The 12348-nt window shown below is 40.1% G+C and overlaps 1 protein-coding gene across 1 annotated transcript in view; it reads right to left on the bottom strand.

Annotated features, from left to right (window-relative positions):
• The window catches only part of LOC125229880 (coiled-coil domain-containing protein 170), a 32730-nt gene that overhangs the window by 6427 nt on the left and 13955 nt on the right, over positions 1-12348 (bottom strand). Inside the window, exons 2-8 of the mRNA XM_048134851.1 lie at positions 8206-8295; positions 6911-7465; positions 6633-6816; positions 6045-6217; positions 3098-3226; positions 1246-1317; positions 241-384 (exon numbers count right to left, since the gene is read on the bottom strand). Coding sequence (XP_047990808.1) covers positions 241-384; positions 1246-1317; positions 3098-3226; positions 6045-6217; positions 6633-6816; positions 6911-7465; positions 8206-8295 — 1347 coding nt within the window. The remainder of the gene's footprint in view (positions 1-240; positions 385-1245; positions 1318-3097; positions 3227-6044; positions 6218-6632; positions 6817-6910; positions 7466-8205; positions 8296-12348) is intronic.

Raw genomic sequence — 12348 nt, 5'->3', positions numbered from 1 at the left:
TCCACGATCTTGTCGCTCTCGAGCCGGGCTAGTTGCTCCGCGCGGTGTATGATGGAGTCGGTGTGCAGTTCGATGCCGATGTCCTGTCTCGCTCGCTCTCGTTCCGTCCTGCTCTCACCTTGTCCACGATCTTGTCGCTCTCGAGCCGGGCTAGTTGCTCCGCGCGGTGTATGATGGAGTCGGTGTGCAGTTCGATGCCGATGTGCTGTCTCACTCGCACACGCTTCGTCCTGCTCTCACCTTGTCCACGATCTTGTCGCTCTCGAGCCGGGCTAGTTGTTCCGCGCGGTGTATGATTGAGTCGGTGTGCAGTTCGATGCCGATGTCTTGCGTCAGTTCGTCCATGTTCATTGTTCTGCTTAGACGCTCGAGGAATGCTACAAACTGGAACAATAAGATTATTTCTCAGAAAACAATCTGATTTTACAGAGACCATCCAATAAGCGTAGAGAAATCAAAAAATCTCATTGAAAAGAATGTTAGGTTTAATGTTCAGTGGAGTGAATTAAATAAAAGTGAAGTAAAACATTACTTTTATACAAAGAGATATATAACTCCGTATACAGAGTGGGGCCTGTAACCAAGGTGAAGAATTGAACTGTAGGCTATTCTCCTTATACTGATCAACATTTGTTTGGCGACTTTTAAAAATAACTTGTATTTTGATTTTATTACCCTTGAAAGTTTTTTCTAAGAGGTAATGTATTGCGAATTCTGTTAAGTCTAAAGTGTGACAGACAACGTCAATGACAACAATAATGGCGTACATTGAAGCTAATATTTATTTGTATGAAAAATTAAAAATTTAAAGACTTCATAATTTTTAAAAGTCACTGAACAAATGTTGATCAGTATAAGGAGAATAGCCTACAGTTCAATTCTTCACCTTGGTTACAGGCCCCACTCTGTAGACAGATAAAGTCTAAGAAAAAAACGTACCTCAGTACCATACAGAAAAAGGTACGGTGGCCTAGATGGCATTACACCTTTGGGGTACGCTCAGCTAGATGGCGCTAATATTAATATTTGACATTTTAAAATATATCAAGCTAAGTATATGGGCCAAATTGTCAAAACTGAGGTTCAAAAGTTTTAAGCCTGTGTCAAGAGATGGCAGTCTATGCACTGTGATTACACATTTTACTTCGACAGTAACTCTCTATAATACTCTATCGTCTTTGCTTTTATAGTTTTACTTTTGCATAAGCTGTCTAAAAGTTGTATTTGCAGTCGGTTGAGGATTACATTAGCTTTGTCCTTGCGTAAGTTGTCCCTGGTGAGCTCGATCGCAGCCAATTCTGCTTCTAGCTTGTGGACCTGGGAAATAAATAAATACATCTATAATAGTAGGTATCGATACATAATATAATAATATTAGTAATCGATAATACATTTCGTTTAGACTAGAGATGGGCCGAATATTCGGTTAATATCGGCAAGTTTTTCAATGTTCAACATTTACCGAATAAACAAAGTAAATAACTAATGAAGATCTTACGTTCCATTGGATAATAAGCTCCTATTTTAGTAGCTTTCTAAGGAACTACTAAAAAGAGATAACTACCTATGCGTCAAATCAAAATATAAATACAATGGTTTTGTAAAAAAGTTAGAACACCGTAGTTTAAGAGTTGAGAAGAGTTCAAACTTCATTTTGTTTTAACTAAGTTTTAGTTATCCAGTACATCATAAGAACATAGTTGTAGTAACATATGTAACCATTATAAATCATTTAATAGTTTTAATGAACATCCTCTTTAAAAATATGGCGTAACCGAATATTCGGCCGAATGTTCGTATTCGGCAAAGTCCATATTCGGCCCATCTCTAGTTTAGACCTACCTACTGTTTATTTATTTTGATATTTATTGAACAAAGAAACACAATATACAAACAATGTACAACAGCCAAACTTAATAGCAATAATAATTCTCTACCAGTCAACCTTTGGGAATAGCAGACTGTTCTTGGCATACTGTACCTTCGGACTCCATACCTCCCAAGCTTGCATAGCGCGGAATGGCTATATGAAGATTGACGACACAACTGACACAAGGTTGAATGATAAAGGTACCTTGCCCTCGAGCATTTGCGTTTAAAGGCCTACAATGTAGGCTTGTGCCGTTTCGTTCGTTGATCGGAGCGCTCCGATCTCGTTCAGTCGCTCCCACGAACTAGTACGCTCTTTTAGGTCTTTTGCTCATTTAGTTCAGCCAGACCAGCGACCGTTGCGGTAGGAAAGATCAGAACGAATGGGACCGAGTAGTGTCAAAATGATACGAATAGTCTACAGATAGTAACATTCCGGGCCGAAAGGTTGTAAGTAACCGAAGTTTAATATGAAAACTTGACTTTTTTTGTTACTCTGCTCTCACTCTCGGTCGGCGCAGTCACACATTCGTTCTCGATCCAAACCGCTCGTGTTCGCCGATCCTGTACTGAACTAAATGAGCAAAGACCGATTCTCAGAGCACGGTAAGATTCAGTTCATTTCGGTCATTGATGGGATTTTATTCCTAACAGTTCATAGTTCGTGAACGACACAAGCCTACTACAATGGAGTGAGCTCGCCCAGAAGATGCCTGTTTGAGCGGGTGTACGCCAATCCAAGCTTAACTTCTCGCATAGTGCGTCGCTTTGCTAGCTAATTAAAGGTAACATTCTTAACCTTTCAAGGTTAAGAATGTTAAGATACCTTGCCCTCGAGCATGCAGCGTCCTCCAGTAAAACGTAAAGGTGTCTTGGCCTCGAGCATGTTGCGCTGGTTCTACAGGTAGAGGTAAAAGGTACAGGGTACGTAGTCGAATGGCACAAACGCTCACGAAACGAAACGCTCGTAGATATCTATCTCTATCGCTCGTGCGTACTGGCGCGACAGAGTCAGACTACCTTTAACGGCGTTTCGTTTTCGTTTCGCGTCGCAGAAATGCCATTCGGTTACGGCACCACGTATCTTATCCTCGAGTATGTTGCGCTCACCTTCCAGTAAAAGGTACTATGCCATAAATCATGTTTCTAATATTCTCTCCGGTGTAAGGTAAATGTACTTTGCCGTCGAGCATTTTTTTTTTCTCATGTGAAAGATACCTATAGGTACCTTGCCCTCGAGCATGTTGCGCTCGTCCTCGAGGATGCGCACGCGCGTGGAGGCCTGGTCGTGCGCGTGCGCCGCGCGGCTGAGCTGCTGCGACTCCATGCCCAGCTTCTCGCGTAGCGCGTCGATTTGCTACGAAACAGGTAAACGTGTTCAATTTGTAAGTATAAAAACGCTAGGTAAATCTAACTTTGAATTTTTGTAGTATTATGTACATATACTGGTGGCCTAGCGGTAAGAGCGTGCGACTTTCAATCCGGAAGTCGCGGGTTCGAACCCCGGCTTGTACCAATGAGTTTTTCGGAACTTATATGTGCGAAATGTCATTTGATATTTGCCAGTCGCTTTTCGGTGAAGGAAAACATCGTGAGGAAACCGGACTAATTCCAATATGGCTTAGTTACCATTTGGGTTGGAAGGTCAGATGGCAGTCGCTTTCGTAAAACTAGTTCCTACGCCAAATCTTGGGATTAGTTGTCAAAGCGGACCCCAGGCTCCCATGAGCCGTCGCAAATGCTGGGACAACGCAAAGAGGATGATGATGTATTCTGTGGCATTACATATACAGGGTGCCCCAGAGGCCAGAAGTACCACGCCACGGTGACACTGACACGGGACTCAAACAACCTAACATGACCTCAGTAAATTGTTCACAGGTTTCGAGTAATTTTCAAAATAAGATTTATTTTTACTCCTCTTCCTTTTTTTTTAAATCCTCTAGAAGATATTTTTTGTTTGTATCAAATCATGAATCGGTAATTTAGATGGCAACTGTGTTGTTAAGTCAGTTCATGATAAATGCTAAAAAAATCATTCAACTTTGACCACCATCCATGCCATGATTTTTTGAGATTGATTTTTTTAAGTTAGAAATTAAACAAAAAAGTGACTGATATAGCATCTTATGCAGATTCAGAAATGGTCCTTTAGTACCGTTTCGTAACTAAAAATTGGCAACCAACCTTCGAAACGAGGAAAAAAATCCCAATTCATAACTGGCTTCAAATTTGTAACCACGTAATCGGCTTCGAAACGAGAAAAAGAATCTCGTGTTGTAATCGGTTACAAAATGAGACTATTTAATTACCGATTCGTAGCCATGGTTGGCAACCAGTGTCCAAACGGAAAAAATATCCCGTATTGTAACTGGTTACAAAATGGGATTTTTTTGCCGTCATGAATATATGATTTATTCGAATAATGCTGACATTGTGTAATTTGTTTAGGGTTCCGTAGTCAACTTGGTTGTCCAGGAACCCTTATAGTTTCGCTCTGTTCGTCTGTCCGTATGTACACCGTCCTAGCTTCAATTTGGTAGAAACTCCGATCAATAAATAACTCAGGCCCAATACGTAACCAGCTACAAACAGGGAATTTTATATTCCCGTTATGTAGCCACTTACAAAACTTAGTTACCAAACGGTACCACGCTGGCCCCATACGTAACCGGCTACAAAATGGGAATCTAGATTCCCAATTTGTAGCCAGTTACAGAACTTAAAATGAAAATGAAATATTTATTTTTCAAGTAGGCATATTACAATGCGCATATGAACGTCAAATAAAGCTACGCCGGCTCTAACCCTACGCCTCAGCCTCGAGAAGATTTCAGTCCCCCCTCAGTTGGGAGGGGGGTATCCACTATGGGACCGGCAAGAAACTCGGCGGGCAACTTCTTTTCAAAACATTACATCTTATAATTAACATGCATTAAATAACAACATACAATTTAACATGCAAAAGTATTCATCAAAGAATATGAACAGACTAGGTACTCTATGGAAATCAATTTCAATAAATTATATTATTGCTTAATAATACGTCGTTCTTCTTCAGAGAAAACATATCAAATTGTCATAGAAGAAAAAGATAATATGAATCTCAATATCATTAAATATGTAATTTACCTACACAACATAAAATATAAAATATTTGATGTGCTTTCTTATCTGAACTGTGTCCTCTATACATAATACAATTATTTTAATTGCTATTCGTTTTTTGTAGTTTCTGGTTCGGGCCATGCATGTTTGTCTGTCAAATAGTCCTCGACTCTGTAATAAGCCTTTAACATCAATGATTTTTTTAAGTAGTTCTTAAGAGCTGGGAGGGGTAATCTCAAAGCAGTGTCAGGTAACTTATTATAAAAATGAATGCATTGCCCAACAAATGACTTCTGTACTTTACGGACACGAAACTTCTTTATGGCAAGCTTATTTTTGTTTCTAGTGTTATAATTATGGATATCAGAATTCTTAGTGAAACAGTCTAAATTCTTAACAACATAAATTATACTATCATAAATGTATTGGGAAGCTACAGTTAAGATATTAATTTCTTTGAAGAGTTCTCTTACTGATTCACGTGTTCCTAAGTTGTAAATAGAACGAATGGCTCTCTTTTGTAATACAAAGATAGTCTGTATGTCAGCTGCTTTGCCCCAAACCAGAATACCGTATGACATTACACTGTGAAAATAACTATGATACACTAGGCGAGCTGTCTCAACATTAGTCAGTTGCCTGATTCTCCTAACGGCGTATGCGGCTGAACTTAATTTGCTTGCTAGTTTCTTTATATGAGGACTCCATTGTAGATTTTTGTCCAATGTTAAACCAAGAAACAGTGTTGTATCTACCATCTCTAAGCATTCATCATTCAAAAGTATTTTTGTATCGATTGGTTTAACATTCGGCAGAGAAAATCGAATACATTTGGTTTTCTTAGAATTAAGAAGTAAATTGTTGACAGTAAACCACTGCAGTACATCAGCTAACGTGCTATTAATTACATTATTGCTATTAGTTACCAGACGGTACTACTCTGGCTCCATACGTAACCGGCTACAAAATGGGAATCAAGATTCCCGGTTTGTAGCCGGTTACGAAATTTTGGCGACCAAACAGTACTAAACCGAATGGGTATGACCTTTTACCAGCTAATTACATACCACAGTTTTATCCTTGTTGTCGCTGAGTATCTCCCGGATCCTGTCCTTGATGGTGGTCTCGTGCGCCTCCACGAACCGCGTGGGCAGGCTCAGGAGGATCGCGATGGACTCCATTGTGTTGCGGAACTCCGTTTGCAGTCTTTGGTATTTCTCGTCGCGGTGACGGAGGTCCTCTGAAATTGGTTAGGTACTTAAGGTACTTAAGATGAAAATTTTGTACGGAGATATTTTATGAAAAGAATAGATACTAGATAGAGCTTAGCCATTTAAGGAGGAGAGAGTTGGCTTTCTACGATCACATTATTTTTGGCAAAGCAAGAAAGCTTGCAAGATTAAAATTAAAATTAATAGCCGAAAAATATACCTTTCCCTTACCTAACAAATATCTGATCGAAATGAGACAAGCTGCACGATCATGGCACACCTCGGACAATGGCGATCAAATATTCGTGTCGTTCGTCATTCGTGTTGACGTCCATGACGACGCTCAGGTTCTTGGTTGGTCACGTTTGTACGGAGTTATTGATACCTACTCCTGCTATAGTTTGTTCAGCTCAAGCAGCTAAGATATAATCACGATCTACTCACCTTTGAGCTGCACGATCATGGACTCATTCTGATTGACGTTGTCGGTGACGACGCTCAGGTTCTTGGAGCAGTGAGACAGCTTCTCGCGGGCCTCGTGCAGCTCGCGGTCCAGAACTCTTGTTTGTACGGACAGGGACTCTTTCTCTTGGCGCAGGCGCTCCAGGTCAAGTAGCTGAGATGTCACCTGCAAGAGTGTGAGTTGGTAAACAGACAGCATGGTTAATTGGTTACTGGCAGTGGCTCTGCTCTGGCTCTAGATATTGATCTACAATAGGTACCTGACGCTGCAGCATGTCCTTGTCCGCGTTAGCTCTCTCCAACGCATCCCTGCAACTTCTAAAGTCCTGTTCCACACTCGACAAGTTCTCCGTAGTGTTCATACATTTGTTCTTGAGCCTTGTTATCTCTTGCACCAACTCCGCCGCTTTGATTATAAGACTTTCAGGGGAATGGGTGTGTGTAGTGTCGCAGAATTCCGCGTCCAACGCGGCAGACAAGCGACGTACGAGATCGTGGAACTGGCAGCGGGCATTCTCTTTTTGCTGCTCTTCGTTATGACACTCTAGTTCAAGTGTGCGAAGCTTCTTTTCTAAATCTTTTATTTTATCATCGTAGTATCGATTATCCCTCTGTAAAGTCTGTACTGTCATGTCGCTCCTCCCCTGAGCAGCTTGCAGGTTACGCTGTATTTCTTCGAGGTCTTGTATCTTTTTTCGGAGAGATGATATGACTGCATTTTGCCTGGCATTCTGTTCGCGGAGGTGGTCAATTTCCACTTGCTGCTCCAAAATTCTTTGATCGCGGGAAAGCATTTGGTTTTTCAAATCGCTGACCTGTAAGATTTTTAGAATAAGACAAGTGTAGGTACCTAGTAATTAACAGGTAAGGTATATATACGGCGATTCCGATAAGGTACGTATCCTTATGTTGGCTCGTTGGGTCGACGACATCCGGAAAATAGCGGGTCACAACTGGATGAGAATAGCCCGGGGCCGGGAGAAGTGGCGTACTAGAAGAGAGGCCTATGCTCAGCAGTGGGCGAAAAAGGGCTGATATGTTGATGATGATGATGTAGAACTCAACATCATAGTGTAATAATGGAAAAAATGAATGAATGTGTTACATTTGCCTCCCAGCCGAGATTTGCCCCGCTGTACCTTCCATAGATAAAATAACAATGACTGTAACAATTTAATCCTGAGTAACTGATAAGAATAGAAGTAGGTAGTATCCCAATCATATTATGTTGCAAGTTTTATGAATAATAAACTTATTCTTATTTCAGTCACCATATATTCCTCTAGAACAAAGCAGACTTTGGTACCTATAAGAAATGCTTAATTCAGGAAGAGAAGGCTGGTACTTATTGCAAGTTTTTTATGGCCAAAGAGCTCAGTTAAGCCACGGCTAATAGTATCCATACCTATAAATGTAGGTAATTTAGACCTATACGTCGTCCAAGACCAAGTGATTTTAATGAGTAAATACGAGTAAATCCTTTCAATTCAGTGCCAGCTTTATTCCAAATGTATATTTTTTCTACTAAATAATATAACCTATATCTTATACTTACTTCAGACAACAATTTATCTCGTTTGTACTGCAGCCCCGCGAGATCGCTCCTCAAGGCGGTGACGACGTCATTCCCCACGTCCGCGTCCATCTGTACAAGTCCACGATAAATAATTCATCCAAGGTGCGGCTCCAACAGGCTATCAGTGCCACTATAATTACACTCATAACATTACTTACAAAATGCCATGGCGAGTTTTATCGTCAGACGGTCCTATCCAAGCGAGCAGAAGACAACTACTAAGCTGTACTTGTTAAAAAGTTTGCGTGACCCGAGTTGCTATTTCGAGCTCGCGAAAGGCACGATATTCTCATTACCATGAAAAGGAAAGCCCACCCAAACAAATTATGACTTTGTTGACATTATTTGTCAGATTCACGGGGGTTCTATGCAGGGTAACATACTTAAGGCTGCTCCGCTATCGACAACGTTACAAAAGGGAAAAACGAATTCCGTTAAGCTACTTTTATAGCGACGAACTGTATAGTTTCAGGGAAATCGCTGCATGGTACGGTCTTGAGCACGCTACTTTGCATCGTAGTAAAAGTACGATCATAATTGATTTAGCAAAAAGCGCAGCCTTTATTGAAGAATGCCGATACGAGTAACATGGCTCGTACCGATTAACTGCCAGGTACCGTTTGAACATGTGATGGATTACTTAAATTTTTACATCATTATGTAGGTACCCAATGAGTTATTAGGTACCTCTATTAAGTAGGTATTAGAACATGAAAGCCAAAAATATCCTTCGATTAAGAAATAAATAGACTCACGATGTGCAATGGTGCAAGCCGTGCAAAATATTGTAGGTATGTATCATGTGCTGTACATATATGAATACCGGTCTCCTGGTGAATACTTTTAAAAAAAACTTGTATCTTCGTCTGTCAATGAAAAGAAAATTGTAGTATGTATGGAATGCATATAGACTTACTGCGTTTTAACTTTGAGGAACAGCGTGAGATAAGAGATTTTTAGGGTTCCGTAGTCAACTAGGAACCCTTATAGTTTCGCCATGTCTGTCTGTCCGTCCGTCCGTCCGTCCGTCCGCGGATAATCTTAGTAACCGTTAACACTAGAAAGCTGGAATTTGGTACCAATATGTATATCAATCACGCCGACAAAGTGCAAAAATAAAAAATGGAAAAAATGTTTTATTAGGGTACCCCCCCTACATGTAAAGTGGAGGCTGATTTTTTTTTTCATTCCAACCCCAACGTGATATATTGTTGGATAGGTATTTAAAAATGAATAAGGGTTTACTAAAATCGTTTTTTGATACTTAATATCAATACTTTCGGAAATAATCGCTCCTAAAGGAAAAAAAAGTGCGTCCCCCCCTCTAACTTTTGAACCATATGTTTAAAAAATATGAAAAAAATCACAAAAGTAGAACTTAATAAAGACTTTCTAGGAAAATTGTTTTGAACTTGATAGGTTCAGTAGTTTTTGAGAAAAATAAGGAAAACTACGGAACCCTACACTGAGCGTGGCCCGACACGCTCTTGGCCGGTTTTTTTAAAGTAGTGACGATATTCATTCAACAAAGTCATGAGTGTTTAGTTGTTTACTATCATGCTGGCGTGGAGAAAAATTTGTGTTTCATTCAGTGGCAAAATTTGTTTAACCTTGTAACTAAACCTCCGCTCACCTTACTTATTTACTTACTTACTCGACTAATCATCAGTATAGCTAACCCCCCTTTAAATATACCCCGTAAATTTGGCCTTGTGATCGTCTAGCGTGAATAAGTAGAACCCTTCGATGTGAACCGCGATAACCTAGATCCTTTAATGAGTATCAGCTGTATTTTTGACTAATTTTTAAAATTTTATTTATTTATATTTTAAAGAAGAATAAAGGTTATTGTAGCATAATAATATAGTGTTATAGAAGAGTATTTTATCAGATTTAGGCCTAGAAAGTTATATGTGAGAAAATTAATGACGTAATGAAGAAATTTTTAAATAAAAGTTAGTGAGTGAAACATACATGAAATAAATATTAAAAATTATTTTAGAAAACATCGGCTACGCTCTATTTTCGATTCCGGTTTGGGGTGAGAACTTGCGATACCGTCTGGAATCCTTAGGCCCAATCAAACCACATTATTGGGCATCCTAAGCAAGTAAGCCTGAAGGGCTATCTATCTACAAACTAACCCCCTTTTTTATTTTGTTTCTTTTCACTAGCTAAACCCCCTTTTCCCCAATACTGCTAATAGACCATAACTTCTCGATCCTTCTAATGTATCATCAAGGCTCCGAGTAGTTGCTACTACTGAGAACGAAGTAAGTAAGTCTAGTAACTCCTTGAAGCTTTTGACTTGTCATCAGTGGACGGCGCTCGCATGCCACTGGGCCCTATAACAAACCTATGCTTTTTATTCCAAAGAATAGTTTGTTTCCCTAACCAACTTGATAGAATTTACCTTGAAAACTAGTTAGCAACACTCACTGGCTCGATGCTACACGAAGAATCAGAAATTGCTACCACAATTATTAATTTCACTCAGATAAATTAAGTAATAAAAGGTTTTATAAATTACCAGTTTTACCACATATTTTAAGATAATAAACACCACATTTAAAGTCCATTAAAACCATATAAATAGTAGTAGTTAAATTATTTCTCCACAATACACGTTGACCAATTATAATTTAAGACCAATCATAAAAGAACTCTACTTTTATAGAAATAGTGTGTGACTCTACCCTATTCCTATCATTTTCCCTATTCTAGCATATCTGAAACACAGACCGTCACTTACCATAGATCTTGTGTTTAAAATATGCACAAGTGTATCCCTACCATAAGCTGTACAGTTCAGCCAGCGAAGCTGAGATAGGCAACCTATAGGCTTGAGTTCTTATCCCCCCCTCTGCTCTTGCCCGCGGGCTAGGGTAGCAGAGAGTAGATCGCCCTATCCGTGTATATATCCAGTATTCTAGGACACACCAGTACCAGCCACATGAGAGACCCAGCTGCGATCAACTTTACTTAGATGTGGATCGATCACAACCGAAATCCCCAACGACCAACGCCAGCATGGACTAGAGCACCGAGTAAATAAATATATATATATATATATATAGGACCCCAGCCTCAAATACTGCCGACTTCAGTGAGCAAGGATTACTCCTAATGTCTTTCGTCAATCGTGAAAGTCCTCACTTCCATCTAACAGTTGGACTCTTTGAGACCGGTGAGAAAGTACGCCTTTTGTAAGTATAAATAAGGCGCCCAAGCCCTCCACTTGGAACAAAAAGACCCCTAAACGCCTCTTATTTGACACCGTAAGGGAAGAAGCGCCTAGCCGGACAACAGTCTGTCACAAACAATGATCTGGCTTATAACTTTCACAAAATAACCCCATAGAAAATTACTAAATTCAATTTTACTGACCAACTAAACAAACGAGTGAAGTTTCCTTTACGTGCTATAATCTAAGCTTAGTTTTGCAAGAATTACTCCCTACAAAACCAAACACAGACTTATCTCCAAGCACCAGCCATACATCGACCCAGTCTTTGTATTGCTTGACGGCACTCATGAAACAAAGCACAGAAAACTTCACTATACACATTAATTTAAATGTAACACTACACTATAAATAAACACTAATAAAATAAACCCACAACTGACGGTAAAGCAATTCCACCACAGGTCTAAGTCCAACTGTACGACGATATTGTCCCCGCACAATCAAACAAAGACACAATTTCAAAGTTTACAATCACTTAGAATAATTTCCAAGTAAAAAGAAACAGAGAAATAATAGTAGAACAACTTCACTCACCAGTATAACACACGAAAGCCAGAGACACTGTTAGTCTTATAGATATTTTAAGAATGACACGCGTCGGCTCGCTCCGACCCTTTTATAGATTCAAAGAGTGACAGGCGACAAAAAGGGCGACTGGCGACAAAAGGGGCGACTGGCGACAAAAGGGGCGACTGGCGACAACTATGGCGACAAAAGGGGCGACTGGCGACAAATATGGCGACAAAAGGGGCGACTGGCGACAACTATGGCGACAAAAGGGGCGACTGGCGACAACTATGGCGACAAAAGGGGCGACTGGCGACAAATATGGCGACAAAAGGGGCGACTGGCGACAAAATGGGCGACTGGCGACA

Source organism: Leguminivora glycinivorella, chromosome 1, assembly GCF_023078275.1.
Source record: "Leguminivora glycinivorella isolate SPB_JAAS2020 chromosome 1, LegGlyc_1.1, whole genome shotgun sequence".
Lineage (NCBI taxonomy): Eukaryota > Metazoa > Arthropoda > Insecta > Lepidoptera > Tortricidae > Leguminivora > Leguminivora glycinivorella.
Note: the sequence above shows the minus strand (reverse complement) of the source record. Positions and strands in the feature narration are given on the sequence as shown.